General features: G+C 40.9%; 1 protein-coding gene across 1 annotated transcript in view; it reads right to left on the bottom strand.

Annotated features, from left to right (window-relative positions):
- Slx4ip (SLX4 interacting protein) overlaps positions 1-19,619 on the bottom strand; it is a 166,050-nt gene extending 146,431 nt beyond the window's left edge. The window contains exons 1-2 of the mRNA XM_051144724.1: positions 19,320-19,619; positions 3,162-3,218 (exon numbers count right to left, since the gene is read on the bottom strand). Coding sequence (XP_051000681.1) covers positions 3,162-3,188 — 27 coding nt within the window. The 5' untranslated portion in view covers positions 3,189-3,218; positions 19,320-19,619. The remainder of the gene's footprint in view (positions 1-3,161; positions 3,219-19,319) is intronic.
- Between the last annotated feature and the right edge of the window lie 2,826 nt (positions 19,620-22,445).

Below are 22,445 nucleotides of genomic sequence, written 5' to 3'. Positions count from 1 at the left end.
TTTATTTCACGTGTGGTAATATTGGAAATAATATTAAAAACATAAAAGTGATTATAAAATAAATTACTGTAGAATTATTAAGATGACAAAATAAGAAAGTAGAATCATGTTTAAAGTAGGACGAGTTTTCAAGAAAATTTGAATTAAAAATATGAATTTGTAAATGAAAAAATCATCACTAAAATTAAAATAGCTATTATTTTTTCAAGATTAACACCTTCTGGTTCAACCTTTCTCACTCTCTAGTGTGCATGTTTTTGTTTCAGCTGTATATTAAATACAGATTGAGGATCTTGATTTAGTGGTAGAAGCCTGACAAAAACCATAGGCTGGAAAGCTAGGGAATGACACTTTAAATGAAGCATTGAGCTAAAGGGAAGGAAAAGGACAAAGTCTATGGCTGTGCAATAGACACACCTTCTAGCCCTGTCCATTGCAGAAGACATGTGGTGACAGTACCAACAACATGACACCCTGGAGCAGAGCAGAAACATTTACAAGGACTTTGTGTCAGACGTTTAGGAAAGGAACCTTGGGGAAAAGTCTTGATCAGAAGGCACATGGAAGGAGGTAGAAGGAACATGATCATGGGTTAGAGCAGTTTCTATAGCTAGTCTGCAAGCCTGCAATTCACACATGGGCTAACACCCCTGATCTGGAAGATGAGTTCTAAGCCTTTCAGGTGCAGCTGAGATACGGTAGTATAGTAGTAAGGTTGGCTGTGTCGGTGTGTACAGCATGGGAGACAGCATATCATTTCTGACAAATGAAATGAAAGATCTTAGGGTTGACATGTCACAGCTGACCACAATTATGTGTCCTCCTGGGCCACAGAAAGCTTCAGTTGACTCTGAAGCAAAGCATATAGCTTGCTTGGCCACAATCTGAAACAAGTTAATCTCATTCTTCAAACCTGTAAGCAAGTCATGACATTACCCAGAAGACTTCCAATATAAATTGTAAGGAGGAGAACAGAGACATGCAACTCCAGGTAGGAAAATGGATGAGAACTTTCCAAAACTGAACATATTACATGACATTGCAAGACAGATAAATCTATGCCTAGAAATTTGACAGTAAAACTGTATAATATCAAAGACTGAAATAAAATCTTAAGAGCAGGCAGACAAAGGACAGATAACCAAGAAAAGGACTGGTCATATTAGGCCATCAAGAAAGGGGATGATCATAGTAGACTGTCAGAAGACTTCTGTGACAACCAGCCTCCAAAGATGCAACCTAACATCTCTCCATCCAAGGAGCTTCCCACATCAGAAGTCAAGGTTCCTCCTCTGGGCAGGTCCTTGATTTGACTAAGTGAAATGCAACAGGTATTGTAGCTGAGGCTTAAACCTAGGCTTCTGTGGGTGAGCAAATTACACTGCTCTTTACTTACAACTTTTCTTTAGAGCCTCCAATACTTAGTCATTATGCTAGGAGAAGTCAAAGCCCACAACCATGACGATAAAAGAAGGCAAACCATGACTGCCAGGCATATGAGGATGCCACACTCTATGCTTCACCTAAATTGACTCCCTAAACAACAGCACTCCCAGCTACCATCAATCCCTCCCCCCTCCCTCCCTCCCTCCCTCCCCACCCCCCTCCTCTCTCTTCTCTCTCCAAGGTCTCACTATGCAGACCAGGCTGGCTTTACACTAACAGGTGTCCACCTACCTCTGCCTCCCGAGTGCTAGGATTAATGGTATATATCACCAGATAATTTTATTTAGTTTTGTTTTTGAGACAGAATCTTGATAAACATTAAAATAGTGTTCAAACTATCATTCTAAAAACAACTTAATATCTTTCTAGACTCTAGAAGTCTAGAGGAAAATCAAAACACATTTCACAGATGAATAGTGAACATTCCCCACTGAGACCCCCTTATGTTAATCTAGTATCTGTACACCGGAAATAATTTTAAACAATGAAATTTATAAATACATTAGCAAACTAAATAAACACTGATTTTGCTAAGATCAAATAACAATATTATATGTTTCATAATCTGGTTTATTAAATACTGTAATATACACTTTGTTTTTTGTTGTTGCTATTTTTAATTACTACGCATATTTGTGTGTCTGCAGGCAACAGGACAACCTACAGGTATTGGTTCTCTCCTGCCCCCATGTGGGTCTCAGGAATACAAGTAAGAATCAAACCTAGATAATCAGGCTTTGCACCAAGTGCCTTTACCTGCTGAGCCATCTCACTGCCCTGCCAGTTACACAGAGCTGACCAAGAGAACAGCCAACATATGTGAAAGCATCACTAAGAGCTAACACAAAGTATTATCGTCTTCCACTGACTTTCCCCACAGAGAACCCTTTATCACTCCATACCTAAGAGGTCTCTACTCTATTAATTGATAGGGAAGGAGTATTTCTAAGAAAAAAAAAATCAAAGAAGGCAGCTGCTCTAGTTTCCTTTCTGTTTCTGTGATAACACATTGGAAAGGGGCAGCTGTTTCAGCTTCCAACTCCAAATCACTGCCTATCAGAGTCTGAACTCAAGGCAGGAGCTTGAAGCAGAAACAGTAAAGGAACACTCCTTGCTGGCTTGCCCATTAGCTTCTCATAGGCTCACTCACATGCCCATGCTTACATCACTTTCTTAGCCCAGGTCCACCTGTCTAGGAATAGAGTGGGCTGGGCCCTATCTGCATCAATAAATAAACAAGGCAATACCCCTCCCCTAGATATGGATGGCCACAGGCCAATCTAATCCAGGCAACTCCTCACTGAGGCCTTCCTCAGAGGACTCCGTGTTAAGCTGATAATGAAAGCTAAGGAGGCAGCAACCAAGCAGAGCGCTCTCTCAACATGCACCCAGATACAACGGCATTGCCCATTCTTTGATGTGTTTTGTCATCCTCAGAAGTCATGTCACGGACATGCAATGTGTGTGATTAATATTAGCACTGGGAACAGAGTCATGACCAGAAAGTATCCTACATAAAAGATTTTAAGCAAATAATTCCTTATAATTATAAGAACTATTATCTTTCTCATCTATCTCTTCTTAAAATCTTGATATTAGCTACTTAAATTTTCCATAATTCTAAACTTGAAGACTAGACATCAACTTAAGAATGTCAAAGCTACTGTATGAGAAGGTGAGTGACCTCTTAAGGGCAACTACTGAGCATCACTTACTTTAATGGTAAATTTCTTAGATGCCATAGTTTACTGATTTCCACATGAGCTGGGAATCTGCAGAGGAAAAAAGAAAGAAAGAAAGAGAGAAAGCTATAATTAGATATATCAAACAACCACTGTGGAGGAATGTTTTTATGAAAGAGTTCGCTAATAAAATATCAATAAGAAGTATGAGATGCAATTTTAATTCTACTTGTCCTTAGTCAAAGTATTATCCATATAAAATATATGCTAAAAACTGAGAGAAGAAAATGTGCAAGTTCAGACAGCTTCCCTACAGGACTCTACCAGATGTTTACAGCCAAGTCACATTTACCAGGAAAATGCAAAGGCAGCTTAACATCTAAAAAGCAATCAATCAAAAACACCACATAAACATAGGCTTTGATTCCCAGAATGCAAAGAAAGAGGAGAGACCCAATTCTTAGAAGCTGTCCCCTAGCCCATGCCAGGAAAGGGAGCCCATCATGCCTGATACTGCTTGGAGAGACAGGGATTGAAGGGAGGACAGTCCAGAGACCCGGGACAGACTAGTTTAAAAAAAAAAAAAAAAGTCATTTAAATGATTCCTAATGATATTTTGCTTTACTCATAGATTGGCACCTAGCCAATTGTCATCAGAGAGGTGCCATCCAGCACCTGATGTGAGCAGATGCAGAGACAGTCAAACACTAGGCAGAGCCAGGGGAACCCCACGAAAGATGGGGAGGAAGGACTGTGGGAGTCAGAGAGGTTTAGGACACCATGAGAATCAAGTAAGCAGAGCTCAGATAAGCAGAGACTAAAGTGACAAACATAGACTCTGTGTGGGGCTGACCTAGGTCCTCTGCATATAAGTTACGGTTGTGTAGCTTGGTATTCTACGGGAGTCCTAACAGAGGGAGTGCGGGAAGTCTGACTCTTTTGCCTACACATGGGACGCTTTTCCTCTTACTGAGTGGTTTGCCTAGTCCATTTTGACATGAGGATTTATGCCTAGTCTTTTTGGTTTTGTTTTTATTATTATTATTATTATTAATGTATTTTTCAGACAGAATTTCTTTTTGTAGCCCTGGCTGTCCTGGACTCTCTTTGTAGACCAGGCTGGCCTCAAGCTAACAGAGATCTACCTACCTCTACCTCTGGCATGCTGGGATTACAGGCGTGAGCCACCATGCCCGATGGTCTTATTGTGACTTGTTATGCCATGTTCAATTGATATCCCTGGGAAGCCTGTTTTTTTTCCCCCTCTTTTCTCTTTTGGAAGGGACACTGAGGAGGAGTAGACATTGAGAGAGAGATGGTGAGGAGGGGAAGGACTGGAAGGAATGGAGGGAGGGGAAACTGCAGTTAGGATGCAAAGTATGAGAGAAAAATCAAAGAAGAAGAAGAAAAGGAGGAGGAGGAGGAGGAGGAGGAGGAGGAGGAAGTTGTCCTCTAACCTTCAAACATATGCTCTGGTATACACGACCCCTCTCCCTCCCTCTCCCTCCCCCCCCCCCCCACACACACCAAGCAATAATAATTAATAAAATACTTTTAAAGAGAAAAACTCATAGCTAAAGTTATATGTGATAAGTAAATATTTCCTCCTGCTAAGATGTCTTCTCTTGTCACTTGATTCAAAACTGTACTAGAGAGCAATTAGACAAGAAAAAGAAATAAAAGGCATCCAAAACAGGAAGAAATCAAACCACTTTATTCACAAATAACATGCTCTTGCATACAGAAAATTCTCCCTCTCTTCCTCTTTTTTCTCTCTCATCCTTTCTGCTTCCTTACACACACATCCACAAAGAATCTATTATAATTAGTGAACTTCAGGAAAGCTGGTGGAATAAATGGATTGTTATTTTAAATTTTCATGGCCATTAATTTAGCCAATAAGTTTTCATTTGACTTTTTATTGTTGATTTGTGTGTGGGGTGTGTCTGCACTCCTCAGGGGAAGTACATGTGTATGAGGATGCACATGTGGGTGCACAGTCCTGCAAGGAGTCTCCACCAATGCTGTTCTGCCTTATCTTTTAAACCCTCACTAACCTGGAATTAACTGATTCAACTAGCTTAGGCCAATGAGCTCTAGGCACTGGTCTCTCTACTGCCCTAGCATTGGGATTGCGGACGCTGGCATCACCACACCAAGTTTTCACAATGGTACCTAAGATCCAAACTCAAGTCCTTACGTCTGTACATCAACTACTTTACCAGCTGAGCCATCTCCTTCAAGCTAGCCAGCACAAACTCACAGAATGAGAAAAATATATACGTGTGTCATACATCTGATAATAATAACCCAAAATATACAAAGAACTCTTACAACTCAAAAAAAGGTCAAATAGCACAATTTAAAAATGGGCAAAAGACTTAAACATTTCTTCAAAAGCAATTTTAAAATAGTCAATGAACACATAAACTGATGTTTACCATCATAAACAAAAACAATACAAGGTGTTCAGGAAAACATAAGTTGGAATTTTCATGCACCCCAAGTGGGAAAGTAAAATACTTTACATATGCTTTGGCAGGTCTGCAAAACTTGCGAGTTGCCCAATGACCCCATACATCAAAGACAAATATAAGCATTATTTCTAACCAAAAACACAGAGAAGTTTCACAGCAGCAGCATTAAAAATAACCAAAATGTAGAAATGAACCAAATATCTATCAACTGATAACTAAGCAAAATGTGGTAACATCCACAGAGTGGACTATTATTTGGCATTAAAAAGAAAAATAGTCCCTTTTATCTAATCAAAGGATCTCTAGGCTGAAATTTTATATACATGTAGGTAATTCTACTGAAGACACAGACAGAGAAATTCAGGGATATCTACAAGCCAAGACTTTCTAAATTAACATGCTTCCAAAACGAAGACTGAAATATCTACATTTGGGGAACTGGGTTGACATAAAACACGAGGTGTAAAAAAACAGACATCTAAGGTTCCCCCAGGAAGCAGCCAAGACTACACAGAGAAACCCTGTCTTGAAAAAGGGAAAAAAAAAAAAAAAAAAAAATGAAGTCCACTGCAATGAGACCCACAGAGATACTCACCATCATTTCAATGTTCCAGCTCAAGTCAAACCACAAATCACCCACCCAGACCCTAGCATGAAAGCACCCAAACAACCAAGCAAAACAAAACCTTCTAAACAAGAAGTAACCTTTAGAAAAACAAAACAAACAAACTAAAACTAAAATTATAATAGGTAAAATGAAAGAAATTACTGAAGGAGTTGGACAATCAAGTTGATTAAATTTCTCAGACTTCAGCAAAAATGAAAACAATGAAAAGACAGAATTAAAGGGCCAATACAGGACACCTAGCACATAGAAGTTAAGGTAAAAATGAACCTATTTCTGGTATACTTCATAGAGAAATTCTGAGTAGAAAAAAAAAGTTGGGACTAGGATATAAAACACACAGGATTAGTCAGGTGCAAGAATTTGATCCAAATTGCCCACACTAGCCCTGGAAGCTCTAAAACAAGGGGATTTTTTTTTTCCCAACTTCCAATTGCATTTAAGCATAAGGAAATAAATAAGACATATTTAGACACATAAGGGCTTTAAAATTGCTGGAGCCCCTGTATTCTTTCTCAGGAAACACTTAAGATGTGTTTTGCACAAAAGAGGGAATTAACCAAGAAAGAGGAAGATGCAAGAAATGGAAAGCCAAGAGAGAAGGCTGAGTCAAGCTAAGGATCCTGAAAGGAGACCCCTGTCTGGTTGCTGAACATACAAAGGGGAGCTGCTGCAAAAGACAGGCAGGTCTCAGGGCTCCAACAGCACATCATGTCAGATCCACACACATGGAGATGAATTTCAGACAAGTGTAAAGAATATGATACTGGTGCAGGACAGGCACATGGAAATCTACGCAATTACTGATGCTAGCAGAAACAAGATCTGTGCCAAAAAGAAAATGAGTGCTGAACATACAGCTCAGTTACGACTAACACCTATAGTCAAGATAGTAAACACTGAGTCTTGACTAAACAATATATGCTGACCACAACATTACAACGATGGGGGTGTTGAACTTATGAATGGACATACGAGCTGTTGAGGGAACAGAAGTCAAAGTGAACAAAAGGTATCTCTAATGTTCATGAAACATTCCAAAACCAAAGCCTAGATCAATGTCATGATAAAGCAGAAATATGATGGCAAGCTGCTTACTAATATCAACCAGATCCTTAAGAGTTAAATTCTGTACTAACCTCAGGAGGAAGGTAGAGTATATTTCCTAATATGATGAAGTAGGAAAGAGACTATCTATATTAAGAATTTTGGTTTCTTTAAAAACCAAGTTATGTTACATAAATATGTTCTTGTTTTAATCCCAAGGGGGGATATGGGGTTGCTTTAGATTGTCTACAGCTGCAAACTATAATTTGCCTCATACACTAGCAGGGGTGTGATTTATACCTGCTGCACATGGTTTAATTCTGGGGACTCTTGAGAGGGTATAAATGCCAGAGCCCAGAGAGGGGCTGGGAGCATGAAGAAGGAGGAGGAGGAAGGAAGAAGAAAAAAGATAAAGAAAAAAAGGAAGAAGAGGAAAAGAAAGAAGAGGGAGTGAAAGAAGAGGAAGGAAGGAGGAGGGAGGGAGGAAGAGAACCAAGGAAGAAGAAGAGGAGGAAGGAGAGAGAAAGAAAGGAGAGGGCAGCTGCTGACCCCACCACCACCACCACCCCTGCTGCTCCTGGTCCTGTTGTTGCAGTTTGAGGAAAAGAACCCAACCACCCTAATCAGCAGGAAGTAGTCTAAAGAGACCTACACCCTCTTTCCCCTTTACCTTCTGTCTCTCCTACCTGGTGTATCAAAACTACTGCCAACAACTATCCATTAGAACACTACTATCCAACAGAAATGCAATATCATCAACAAATGTAACTTAGAAGTTCCGAGTAGGGACATTTCATAAGCTCAAACAGAAACAGTGAAATGGTTTCAACAACATATTTTATTGCTGCATAGAAGGCTCAGTGGGTAAAAATGCCTGCCGCGTAAGCATGAGTTCAAATCTCCAGGTCAGGGTAGGTGGGGGGAGTAGGGTAGAAAGAGGAGGGGAGAAAAGAAAAAAGAAAGAGGAAGAGAGAAAGGAGGAAACAGAAAGAGAAAAAGCTGATTGTGGTGCGGGCCTACACCTCCAGTGCTGTGATGACCGACAAAGGTTAACACCATGAAGCTTGCTGGTCAGTTAGTGTAGCTGTAACCCTAAGCTTCATGCTCTGTGAGAGACCACAGCTCAGGGAATAAAGCAGAAAGGCCTCCTCTGGCCTCTGCAGGTAGACCCTACCCCCATGCACACTCACAACACACACACACACACACACACACACACACACACACCACCAAGTTATAAATACGTGGCCTCCAATAAGCATTCATAATTATTACTACCTGGTCATGATTACTGTTTTTATGGATTTAACAAGGTTTCTTTAATCTGATGAAATTTTATTCTAATTTTTTTTCCTTTTTAGTTTTGCCAGACAGGGTTCCTGTGTAGTCCTGGGTGTCCTAGAAATCTCTCTGTAGATCAGGCTGGCCTTGAACTCATAGAGGCAGAGAGCCTCTGCCTCTCAAGTGCTTAGATTAAAGGCATGCACCATAAGAGTAGTGACATTTCAGGCATAAGCAACTACACCAGCTCCGTGTGCACCATCAAAATGACTATGCGTATCTTCATCTTAAGCATGCCCATTTATACATGGATGTAAATGGAAAAACCAATACTGGGGAGTGTGGGGTGGAGGGAGGGTGTCTCTGTATGTCTCTCTGTGTGTCTCTGTCTCTGCGTGTGTGTGTGTGTGTGTGTGTGTGTGTGTGTGTGTGTGTGTGTGTGACATGATGGCATATGGAAGTCAGAGAACAACTGTCTGGCATCTGCTATTTCCTGCCACCTTGTGGAATCCAAGGAGTAATCGGTCTGTGCTTCAGCACCTCTATCCACTGAGTCAAGGCCCAGGCCCCGCATTTAGAGTTGTCGAAGGGTGAAATTGCTGACTCACAGGATAATGGAAAATATCACCCTTTACGCAGGATGATCCCTAAGGTTTCTTCTATTTCTAGGCCTCTACCATCCTAAATCAAACGGAACTTCAAGGAACTGATAATGCCAGAATATAATTTTTTTCAGAGAAGAGAGATGCAAAAAGTAGCTCATTTGAAGGTGTCTTAGTAAAAACACTATACACAGGCAGTAGAAGGTGTCTTAGTAAAAACACTATACACAGGCAGTAGAAGCATGCTAAATCATAGTTAATTCTATACATGACAGACCCTAAACAAACAAAAGCAATCTGCACACAGCAAACAATCAAATGAACAAGTTAGGTGTTGGCATAGGTTATTGTGTAATTCAAACGCTGATTTCTGTACACGCCCCCCACCTCAATATCTAGTTGCAATCCTTGTTCTGAGAATTTCCTGACCCAATGTTGTGTAAAGACTGCTCCCCATTTGTCCCTTCATATGCCAATGAAGCAGCTTACAACCAATTATGGAGCAGGGGAAAGAACAGGGCTGGACTTCCTGCTCTCCAGGGGAGGAGAATTAGAGGAAGAAGTAGGTGATTGAGCCACACAGAGGTTCTGGAGACATGAGAAGACATGAGCAGGGGAAATTAAATGCAAGTATCTCTGAGATTTACACTGGGAGGAAGTAAGACTAGCTTAGAGAGTTAAAAATAGAGTAATAACTTCTCAGGATTATGCAGTAAAGCTCGATAAATAAATAATATAATAGAGCCTCAATTATTTGGGTTATAGCCAGGTTAAGAGAAGCTGAGAAACACAATTTTATAAAAATAATTTTAATAGTCAGCACCACAGAGATATTGGCCAGGTTGGTTTGACACAGGAAACTATGGAAGAAAGACTGTATGTTGCAGTCAAGTACAAAAAAAAAAAAAAAAAAAACAAATTCACATGATCTTTTTTATTACAAGTAGAAGAAAATAGCTACAAACGTTAAGCAAAGTTTTGTGGGCTGATGAAGGCATTGGAAGACTGGGCATAGCTAGGCATAGCTGACTAGCTGTAGCTAGCATACTCTGAATTTGCATCTTCCTGCATTTGTCTCTGTAATTACAGGCGTGCACCAGTATGCCCAATGTAGAAAAAGAACTGTCTATAAAAAAGGTAGCAAACATACATAATTAAGTACAAAAGCAATTTCTTTGAAACAGGCAAAAAAAAAAAAAAAAAAAGATATAAAATATTATTTAAAGCTGCCTTCCATAAAGTGAACAATGGAATATGTTGAGCATAAGGTACAAATATCTCCTAAGGAGGGAGAACGTCTCCTCAGACAGAGCAAAGCTACACTCTACATGCAGCCTTCTGATAGCAGGCTACATAGAGTCTATACATTCACAGAAATGACACACAACAAAGAACAACACTGTTGCTGAGCAGTGGTGGTGCACGCATTTAATCCCAGCACTTGGGAGGCCAAGGAAGGCAGATGGCTACAAAGCAAGTTCCAGGACATCCAAGGCCATACAGAGAAACCCTGTCTCTAAAAAACAAAACAAAACAACACTGTTGTGAAAAATGAAAAGACCCTCTATTAATGTGTGGCAAGCTACTACTTAGCTTTGTGGAAGAAAAAAACTGAAGCTGGATAAGTCCAAACTTCTGTATGACATACAATGGAAACGCAAAATGCATATTAAAGTTTAGGTTTCTTTTATTAGTAAATTATGTTTATGAGATTGTTGTTTTATGAAAATAAAACATTTCCATTGTAAAAAACACTTAGAGCCAAAACCTCACACAATGCAAAAATCAGCTACAGTTGTGATAAGAACTTCAATTTGAGAAACAACACTGGTTAAGACAATTTTTTTTTAATATAGAATATGAAAAGGGTTTTTGTTTGGTTTGTGGGAGGGTTTGTTGTTTTTGTTTGGGTTTTGGTTTCCTTTTGTTTTGGTTTGATTTGGTTTTTGGTTTTGGTTTGATTTGCTTTCTTGGTTTTAGGGTTGGTTTTTTATTTTTGTTTTTTTAGTTTTTCAAGACATGGTTTATGTAGCCCTGACTGTTCTGGAACTTATTCTAGAAACCAAGCTGGCCTCTATGGAACTTCGAGATCCACCTGCCACTGCCTCCCAAGTGCTGGAATCAAAGACATGCACTACCACTTCCAGGCTAAGGAAAGAGTTTTTAACTAGAAAAAAAAATGTACATTCCACCTAAAAAAAATTTTTAAAAAAGGTGGTAGTTTTGGTCACATTAGAATTAAAACTCCTAAGGTTGAACACGTAGTTCATGTTAACCTGTGTTTAACATTGTAACAACAAAAAACAAATATAAAACTACTCTCCCAAGTAGAAGAAAACATTTACAACCCACATATCCAACAAAAAAATACTATCTTTTTTTTTTATATTAAAAAAATATCTAGGAGTCATAAGAACACTATATACTTGTGAAGACCAGGACATTAAATAAAAAACACTCAGCAACAACACCAAATGCTAGAGATGACACAGATACGACAGACCTGCCATGTCAGTGGTAAAGTGCCAGTCTGAAAAAGAAGTTGGTAGTTTCTTATAAGCACATACTTACCATAAAATCCAAAATGGCGCTCCTGAGAATGTATCTCAGAGAAACAGTACGACATAGGAAGACCCTGGGTTGTTTAAAAGCCATGGCGTAAACTTTACTCAGCAATAGGAGGGAATGAAGTACTGACATGCTTAAAAACCTGGATAAATGCCAAGGAACTTATGCTAAAAGAAGAAATTAGTATAAAAAAATTAGGTGTAACAGTGTGTGCCTGTAATGCCAGAACTCAGGAGGCTGAGAAGGATCATGAATTTTGAGGACAGCCTGGGCTAAGAGACTGAGCACAAGGCCAGCCTGGATTACTTGGCAAGGTCCTGTCTTTAAAAAAGAATCAACACCATAGAGTTCCCACTTAACCCAGCAATTAGGAAATGACTTAACTCTGGAGATGGAGGACAGGCAAGTGGCTGCCAGGGCTGAGGGAGAAGGAGTGTGACCATGAAGAGGCAGCAGAAGGAGGCCATTAGCCAGCACTGATGCTGCCTGTAGTGCCGGGTATATGAACACACTTATAAATAAAAACTACAATTGTACAAACTGAGCAGCCATATATAAAACTGGTTCAAATAAAACAAAAATCCTTTACATTAAACCAATACCAATTCTACGGTTTTTGTGTTTATATTATAGTTGGGTAATAAGATACCACTGGAAGAAACTGACAGGTACACTTGACCTCCCCTACACACTTTTTTTTTTCTGCAATTCCCTATGAATCTATAATTACTTCAAAATAAGAACCTTAAAAAATTTAAAGCTCAACAAGCCGCATAAGGAAGTGGAGAGGAGTTATACACCAAGAGAAGAACATTTGCAAGACATCCCACAAAGGGATCAATGTCCAAAATAAAAGAATCCTGCAGGAAAATGTGCAAAGGAAGAGCCCGAAGTTGGGCAGAGGAATGTCTTCTGATCCTGTTTGCTAGGGATGCTTGACAGTCACTGTGCAACCTCTAGTCATGAGTCCTTCCTCCCTCTGTAGAACCATGTCTCCGCACAGAGCATCAGAGTAGCACATGCGCTCTTCCCTTACTATAGCACAGCCTGTCATCTTGGGCCTAACAGATGACAATCATAGACATCATCTGCCTTTCATAAGGAAAAAAAAGTACTAAGGCCTAAATGCTGGATGCATTACCAAAGTCTTACATTAGTACCTAAAGCCGAGTGTAATGGGGGAAGCCTGTGGTAATACAGCACACAGGCTCTGTCCTTCCAAATGGGATTGATGCCCTCAGAAGCCAAATGCAGTGGACATTAGGATCTGCTGTGTCAGAAACAATGTAAGACATATCTAGAATTTCCACAAACTAGTTTTCCTCTCTTTTCAGTTGCCCCAATTTATTTGTAAAATAAGTAAATTTTTGAATAGACTAGAGTAAAATATTTTGTTTTTGTTTTTGTTTTTGTTTTTGAAGACACAATTTTAGGCAAAGAGCAAGCCCTCATCATCAGACACCAAGTCAGCTGGCACTCTTAGCTTGGATTTTCCAGCCTCTAGAACTACAAGCAGTAAGCTTGCAATGTTCATAAATTACCCAGTTTAGCTTGGGTATGGCGTGAGTGTGCCTGTAATTCAGCACTTGGGAAGTGGAGGCAGTAGGACTGTTAGGTTGAGGTCATCCTTGGCTCTCTAGCAAGTCTGAGACAGCCCTGGACCATAGAGACCCTGTCTCAAAAATTAATAAATATTACTCAACATAAAGTATTTTGTTGTAGCTGGTCTCTGCTACTATGTGGATTCTCCTTTTTCCCACACTATATCTCCCCAGTTTCACCCCTTTCACTAGATAGGAGAGAAAGAAGGACAGACGGGAGAGGGAGAGAGAGATCCTCGAAGGTAATTTCTTTCCTTCTGTTTCTTCTTTGAGCGTGACTACTAACAAACCACAACCAACCTCCTGAAAAACCAACTACCAACAACCCACTACCAAGAACACTGCCTATTGGGACTCTAGCATTTATATACCCTCTTAAAAGTTCCCAGAATTCCAAAGTCACACAAGCTCATGCCGCTGGCAAAACTGAGCCTCTGCTAAAGCATAATGCAAATCAGTCAGCTGCTGCAGACAGTCTGAAGCGGCCCCATATCCCGACCCCTGGGATTAAAATGAAAACACATTCTTATCTTTCTGTGTTTTTAAAGAAACCAAATTACAGAATCCTCACTACATTTTGTGATAGCAGCCCACACATACTAACATATGCCAATGCCAAGAGTTTTAGATTCTATGAGGGTTATCCTGAGGGTATCCCACTATCACTGCCTCTTAAAAGTACTACTGTTGTCTTCTCTCAACTCTCAGTGTCTGGTGCCATCACTATAAGGGAGTGACCAGGAAACCTGTACTCAAAACTGTTCAGCTTCTAACACATCACAAGTTCCTGACTAGCAAACTTGCCCTCCCTCCTTCTCAGAACCAACCTCCTTCACATCAGTACTGACTTCACCAAAACAGCCCTTAGCAAAGGTCCTTGATTCAGGAGCTCTAGGTACTTCCACCTCCTCCCACACATACTGAGCAATGGGATGTTATCTCCTAAAGTATCCCATTGATAAGCCAATGTCTACCAGTAGGGCTGCTTGTTCCTTGGAGCCATTTGTGACTGTTTAGATTGAACTGTTTCTCTCTTGGCCAAGGCTACCTTTCTACACTTACTTATACTCAGCTCACTAGAGACCATGTAACCCTGGTCCTCAGAGCCTCTCCTCTGCCTGACTGTAAGCTTCCTAGGACAAAGTCTTGTCTGCTCCTCTTTAATGACTGAGCTATTACACAGATGCACAACAGAAGTTTGCTTGATCAACTTTACTGACCTAACAGTCAGTTGCCATAGGCTATTAATATATTTTATATTTATACCCATTTATGCAATGAAGTTTTATTGTCCCCAATCCCAAATTCTACATTAAATTTTTCGAAAGGAAGCCAAAGCACTCTGGACAGATTTTTGTAAACAGGCAGTTTAATAAGCACAGAATTAAATACTTAAGGTACCACACAGTCAAGGTTGAAGAAGCTGTGATTCATACACCAATCTTAGTGTTTTATGATGGGAATAATGTACAATGAGGCTGGGAATACAGTTCGCGGTTTGCCTCACATGTTCAAGCCTCTGGATCCAATCGTAAGCCCTAAAACCTTGAACCACCACAAACTAAGAAAATAAATATAAATTAAAAAATTAAATGGACAACAGATCAGACATATGGTTGAAATTTAGTACATTTCAGTGTAGTCTTTCATTGTTTTTCACATTGTTTTTGTTGTTAAAAGGCTAGTGTTCTAATATTCATTTGAATAGAAAAGATATTAACCTCAGAATTAAGTTTTAAATTTGGAAACAACTTTTCTGCAAGAACAGCAAACCCAGTGCTTAGCATTTCAAACACTGATGTCAAAAATCCCTTCACCACAGAGCCATCTATTAAAGTCTAACTGGCATCTTTATTTTGTTGAACAATTTTAGGAGATCTAGGACAATCTCCAAAAAGATGAATTTTCCAAGTACATGGAAACCATACACTTTACATAAGTCTGTGAAAGAGTTACAACACATCATAAATCTTCTATTCTGCATTCCAAAGCCCACTTTCTCTAAACTGAAAATAAGCATTCCTTCACAAAAAGAATACTTGGATAATGTGTGACCCCACCAAGACTCATGTGCTTGTATGTGTGTACTGACAGGGAGCAAACAGCCTAAGCTTCTTAGGGAAATTAATTTGGGGAAGGAATAGAAGAAGATTAGACAATATCACATGATTTTCCTGTCATTTAAATACAGAGCAGAGATAAACTCAAATAAAGAAAGTCAGTGACCTTCTAGATTATTCTGTGGGAAAATGTAGGGCAATGTGAAATTCCCATTTGTCATTCTTTCAGTATTTCTGGCCTGTGTGACAAGTTCTCAAAAGAAGTCACCCCAGCTTAAGAGGCCAAATATTAACTCTAGGCTTCTAACCTCTTCATTGCAAGTTTTATCTAAGAATTATTACGCTTCTATCATCTTAAAAAGCTTTCTAGCTATGGGAATGAAACAGAAAACAATAAAGGCCCTAGGATTTCTGATGTTACAGCTATAATTAAAACATTAGAAATCATCACTGTTGCCTCAAACACACTGTTGTTATTATTAAACTGATATCCAGAAACAAACTTTAGTAAAAGACCAACCAACAAGTGACAGATGAGCAAAAAGTCTTACTGGTGACAACTTAGATAAAAGTTAAAAGGCAGTATCAGTATAAAAAAGAATGGGCTGATCCTATGACTCAGGGGGCAACCTTCAATGCCTACTATGCTTATAAAAACAAACCAAAACAAGCTTCAACAATGGGAAAAAGACTCATTCAAACAACAAAAACCTAATATTTTTTTTCTTCCCTTTGTTATTAAATGTGAACCAGATGTTGAAACGCTGTAACAGGATCAATCCCAAGTATTGATTCTACTTTTCTGTCACTCTGTGGCCATACCAATCATATGACTCAAGATCTAGGCCTCCCCTTCCTGCTGAGTTTTCAGCCCAGCAAACCCTGCGTGGGATGCTTAACTGGCACTCTACATCTAACATTTGGTATGTTATCAGAAGCACACATAGACACACCCTCCTACAGTCCAAACATGTCTTCAGACTCTAGCAAAGCACATTCTGAATTCTGCCTCTTCACATGGCCTGAGCCTATTCAACTCTGTGCCTCTAGCTCTTTCCATGAAATAGTGCAATCACCATGCTCTGAGGTCATTTATGTCATTACTCGGCTCCATGCCTGAATCTCAGTGGATGATTCGTCTTAAACATACCCATGAACATACAAGCAGACATCATGCGATTTACTTTATAACCTAAAGCCCATTCTGATAATTACTATTTACCAATCACCTTCATTGAAAAAAACTCAAACAAACAAAATGCATTCTGATAATCATTAACACACACTTCTTAAAATTTAATCATTTTGTTGCAAAATCTGTATTACTGGAGAATATGCCATTGGTTCACTGGTTGCGACGGGTTGAAGGACAGAGGGGCAGAAGGGATAGCTGGAGACACTGGATGGAGCTGCTGCATGGGAAATAGAGGTTGATGATAGACCTGGTCCAAACCGTGGTTTCAGTGGTGATTATAGACCTCCACACAGGAGTCCAAACTCAGGAAACTAAATCAAGAAAGATTTATTTATTTATTTCCATTTAAAATATTTTAAATTACAAAACATTAACCTATTCTAGAGAATAAATCAAAACAGTGACATAAATTGACTATTATATTCAAGATATTTTAACAGCTGTACTTTGTATAACCCCCATAGTAACATAAATCAAATCCAATTTTAAGCCAGCTTGATTTACTCTAACATAATGTATCATTCCTACTAAAAGCAACTGATGGAGCATTTTCCTCTAACAGGAACAATAAACCTTAAAATATAAGTGACACTGGGAGCTCTGGGATATCTCTAGATTGACTTTGCTATCTCATAGGTCTCTAAATGTACACGGATTATTGTCCAAAATCTCTAAAGGAATCCAGTCATAATAGACTTTAAAGATTTAAGGCAGATTAAATGACTATACATATCCATGTCAAGAGATAACAATCCTGGGACTAGAAAAATGGCTCAGCAGTAGGAGTTCTTGTTGCTTTTGCACTGGGTGTATGTCAGAAGGTCCCATGTCAGTACCTACCTCAGGCAGCTCGCAAGCATCTGTGACTCCAGCTCCAGGAGACCCAACACCCTGTCCTGAGCTCTACAGGCACCTCACTCACATACACATAACCACACAGACACATATGTATATACACAACTTAAAACTTCACAGAAAGAGATAATCTGGGTGGCCAAGCCTGTGATCCTAGCTACTCCAGAGACTGATATAAAGAAACTGTTAGTTCAAAGTTAGCCTGGGCAATGTAGTAAGACTCAGTTTCAAAACTAAGACTGGGGGGGTGAGAGGGGCTATCTCTAGAATCATAGTTCAGTGATAGAGTATTTCCCTACAGGCAAAAGGTTCAGTCCTGCTGGGCATGATGACACACACCTTTAATCCCAGCACTCGGAAGGCAGAGGCAGGCAGATCACTGTGAGTTTGAGGCCAACCTGGTCTACACAGCGAGTCTAAACAGCTGTTAACTGCTGAGCCATGTCTCCAGCCCACGCCAGGTACTTTTAAGAGGCATGTGTCTTGTATTATCTTACCTCTTTGGAGTCCTACCTTACAAGTTAGGAAACTAAAGCACAAGCACAGAGGTGGGTAATGTCTGTTAGATCCCAGAGCTGGAGCTGCTAAGTGAGGAAATGGGGTATGAAACCAGGGAGGAGAGTTTCAGAGCTGATTTTCTCACCAACCCACACTCTGTCACCACCCTCAAGAGAAGCATGTAAAAACTACAATCAGTCAATATTTCAGTGTAAGAATGTTTTCTTCACATTCATAAAACATACATATCCATAATGGAAACATTCATGTGAGAGTCAGTAAAACAAATGACTTTCATTCTTCTTCCACACTTAATAGAGGTAACCAAGCACTGCGAAGCTGGTTCGCCACACTCCCAAACTAATATTCCTCACTATGGCCACAGTATTTTATTTTAAGGAAGCCCAGCAAGTAGGAAAGCAATCTTACTCCTAACAGCATGAAAAACATGGACGCCTCAAATACCTTAGGATCATCTTAATTTCACCCAGAGTCTTGATTTCTATCTGGAACTGGTCTGAACTCTGGTTTAGAAGCTCCCGGGTGACTGTCATGGGCAGCCAAGGTTGAGAACTCCTGGTTTTCATTCCTCATAAAGGAAGACACAGAAGAAAGCTGGCACTACAAAAAGTTAAGGTAAGCCACAGCCCAGTTTCCCAGTCAGTATTATTGTGTGCCCACATGCAACTTCTACTCCTTCAAAGATGATGCTGACCTAAACGATGGGTGACCACACTGAGCAACAAGTCCATACTAACTCCAGTATTAGCCAGTTAACTTACAATTACGGTAATATACAGTACCCAAGAAATAGGAGAATGGACAACATGAAGCTGCTAGCAGAGTAGTGTAAGAAGCACAGATTATGTTCCTGGCCCCTGCTTAGTACATGTCAAAGCCAAAGAATGAGAAAGGGTTGAGTTTTTATTTCTGCTTTGTTTTTAAGTTTACTTCGATATTTTATAGCATAAAGCTAGTTAAAGTATTCACCAAATGCACTGAATGAATGAATGAATGAATGAATGAATGAGACGAGTATACAAACACAAACTACACATCTTAAAGTCCTTAAAGTTATCCCTATGGATACAATAAAGCCATACAATTGATATAATCTGCTGTTCCATCAATTTGGCTTTTATTCTATAGAAATTCTCTCAACATTATTTTCGCTTTAAATCTCATCTTCTTGCACTCTGATGTTTAACAGATTTTCAGCTCTCTGAGTGTTTTCAAACTAATGAACAGAGAAGAAAAACACCTAGGAGAAAGATTGTGGAAAATCCCAAAATTCAAAACATAACAAGTAGTGGTACAGAATGTGGAAACAGTTCAGTCCAGCTGAGGGAACAGCTAGGTTGCCAGAAGTATCATGCTCTTACCTATGGTGGTGGCGGGAGGTGGGTTCTGGCTTTAATATGCTTTGTTACTGTCCAGGGTCACTGGTGCACTACTACTCTGATGTATAAAGTCAGACTAAAAAGGCTGCAGGCCAAGCTTTTGAAGCTTTGCCTTACTTCCCCTTTCCCAGGGTCACTTCCGGCGTTTGAGACTGCAACCACCGCCCAAACACAAGATGGCCTTAATGGCTTCACAAGGGTGCGAAGCCAGTGCCAGGATCTAAAATGGCGGCGAAACGCTAGGTGAAGTAATTGGATAGCCCGAAAGATGTGCCCAAACGAAAAATGGCTTCCCTTGACGATATCAAAGCTTTAGAGACCAAAATAAAAATGGCGGCATAAGCGGGCTGTTTAGAGGCTGGACATACCATGGGTACGATTGTCAGATAACGAATCAGTGTATTTCAAATGATGTAATGTAATACAAAAAAAGAAAAATAAAGCCGTACTGTTTCCGTGGCCTGTAGAAAGTATTTTTAATGAGGAAGATTAAGATAGGTTGAAAAATAAAGGTGGCTTTCACAATGCCAGAGGAAAACTAGTTAGAAAAAAGTATGTTTAATCATAACTTCATAATATTTCGGGTGGTCCTGAGAATAAAAAATTTATCTCTGAAGCCGAAAAAAAGAATGGCAACGCCAGGGAAATTAATTAACGGGATTCGGCACCGAGTTGGGGACTCTCCACTTCCGCCGAACCCCGCACCAAAAGTGGGCAGAAGTTTCCTGCGGGTCGACAGGGTCTGACCGCGCATGCTCCGCCTCAGTCCGGCTCGGGAAGGTGGAGCCACTTTCTACAATTTCAGGCTTCCCGAGAGGAGGGACTAGAGAACCGAGGGACCGAACAAGGCGCTCTGTGATTGGTCAGAGCAGGGAAAGCACCCAAGAACGGGGACCGCTTCATTCATTCCACAAATACCTTTCAAGAGAGCAGGAGGCCGCAAGTTCTGTCGCCTTCTTGATGTTGTGATGTGTTTTTAAACGTTTTCCGTTTCAGTAGTTTGCACAGACAGAATACACCTCGGCCCCTAAGGTTTCCGGTGACGGCCGCAGCTAGCTTTAGCAGGAGCTCACGCAAATCCCGGAATGGAGGGGAAAAGAGCGGGAAGGCGGGCACGCAGATCTGCGCATGCGCCTTCGTGCTGCGCCGAGCAAAGGTGGCGGAAGTCCCCCTGTGAGGTTGCGGTGCAAGCGGTGTTTCTGGGTTCTGGTGACGGAGGCTGCTTGGCCGCGACGTGCAACTGCTGGCGGGCAGGTGAGAGCGCCCGAGGCGCCTATGGAGAAGCCAGCCTGCGATACCGCTGCGTCCCTACCCGGGAAGGTCGCGAGTGGCCTCAGCCAAGGGTATTTGGGGGCGGGATACGGAGGCACCTGGCCACCGGTGTCGCCCAAGGCCCGCTTTCAAAGTAGCTTCAGGATGTCACTCTATGACGGTTGGGCCAGTGTGGGTGGCCAGGAACGGGTAGAGTTAGAATAGGGCTTCCTCAGCCCACCTGCTCAGAGAGCTGAATGGAGAAGCTTTCCTGGGAAAGGGCCGGGGACACCTGCGCCGTACCCGACCACTTGCAACCCGGAACATCCCGACCTCCTTCACCGGCAGGGGGCCGGTACACCGGGGCGGGGGGGCAGTTGGGACGTACGTGAGGGCTTCCTCGCAACATGAATCTGGAGCAGCGAGCTGCTGGCAGCAGGGTCACATCAACTTTGAGAAAGCAGAAACAGTATCCGGGCTTTTTCAAGCACTGGAATGAGAGGTGTCCTTGAGGTCACTTTTTTTTTTTTTTAGTCCTGGATCATTTTGATGTTTCAAAGGAAAAAGGGGGGAAGGGATTTTGTTTTTTTAAATATCTGCTTTCCCATTGTCACATGCCGTGTGTGGCACAATTTCACACATGAGTGATATAGACTGGCAGAGTGCTTCCCACCTGGAGCTTGTGGTCTACTGATAGGGTATCCTAGGAAATAATCAAGTTAAGTTTTAGATTGAGCGTTCAGAACCAGGTTCTGTGGGTAAGGGACACTTGAAAGAAAAGCTGAAGCACAGGGATTGTGATTGAAACGCTAGACCCATAATACTATGAGAACCGGAAGTTGAATCCTTAAGGTGCACTTTATTTAAAATTTCTGGCATCATGAGAAAGCAGGGTGTTGACGCCCTGGGGAAATAAATGGCCTAAACTACTTAAGGCAAGTGCAAAGGCAATTGTCATTCTGGAGTTCCCTCTTTACTCTCTGGTCAGGTGGTCAGCCAGTTTCCTGAGATTTGTGTCTCTCTCCTCATCTCTTGTATTTTCCCCTCGTTCTCTGGCCATCCAGAGCCAGGCACTGCGTGGACTCTAGTTCATGCGTACTGACTGATATCAACCGTGTACTCCTCCAGGCAGCACCTGGCTCTGGCTTGGAGAGTTAACTCCAAGTAAACCGCTGCTAACTGCAAGTTCAGTGGTCTGAGGTTGTTGGTACTGTTGGTAACTGCTTTGTGTGTGATAAGCTAGCAATAACACGTACGGAGAGTCTGCAACATAGAATACAGACGTGTCCTCTGCTGTGAGATAGAAGGCTACCCCGAATCATTTTCTGTCGTAGTGAGCCACCCTGTGAGGAACTAAGAAAGCATGGTTGTATGGTTTCTGTTCCTCAGGGAGAACAAAGCAGAGAAACAAAACTAGTGGCTGCCACACTCCCTTCGGGAATGGCTGTTATCTAACCATTATGAATACTGACTAAAAAACCTGTTGTGATTAGTTCAGAGGAAATGGAGAAGAATGGTCTTGAGTCAGGTATTTTGCCTATGCTCCTATACAGTGTTCAGCCATGGAACAGTAAGCTCATCTCTTATACTTGATTTTTGCATAGAGAGCAAGCACTATCCCTTATTTACTTCACTTGCCTAGTTGAATAATATTGGCAGCATGTGTGGACAGTAAATGACCATGTGAATAGAAGTAACTCCGCTCTACATCAAGTGAAAATTGGCATGACCATTAAGAGACATTTGCATCAGTACAATATTTTTCCAACTTTGTGTGCTGTAACCAAAAGATTAGACATACTCTCACATTGCTCCAGCAGGAGTTCCGGGGCGTGCCTACTTTTATGACTTTGACAA

Source organism: Acomys russatus, chromosome 4 (assembly GCF_903995435.1).
Source record: "Acomys russatus chromosome 4, mAcoRus1.1, whole genome shotgun sequence".
In the NCBI taxonomy this organism is placed as follows: Eukaryota; Metazoa; Chordata; class Mammalia; order Rodentia; family Muridae; genus Acomys; species Acomys russatus.
The sequence above is the reverse complement of the archived record's forward strand: the minus strand, read 5'-3'. Positions and strand labels throughout refer to the sequence as shown.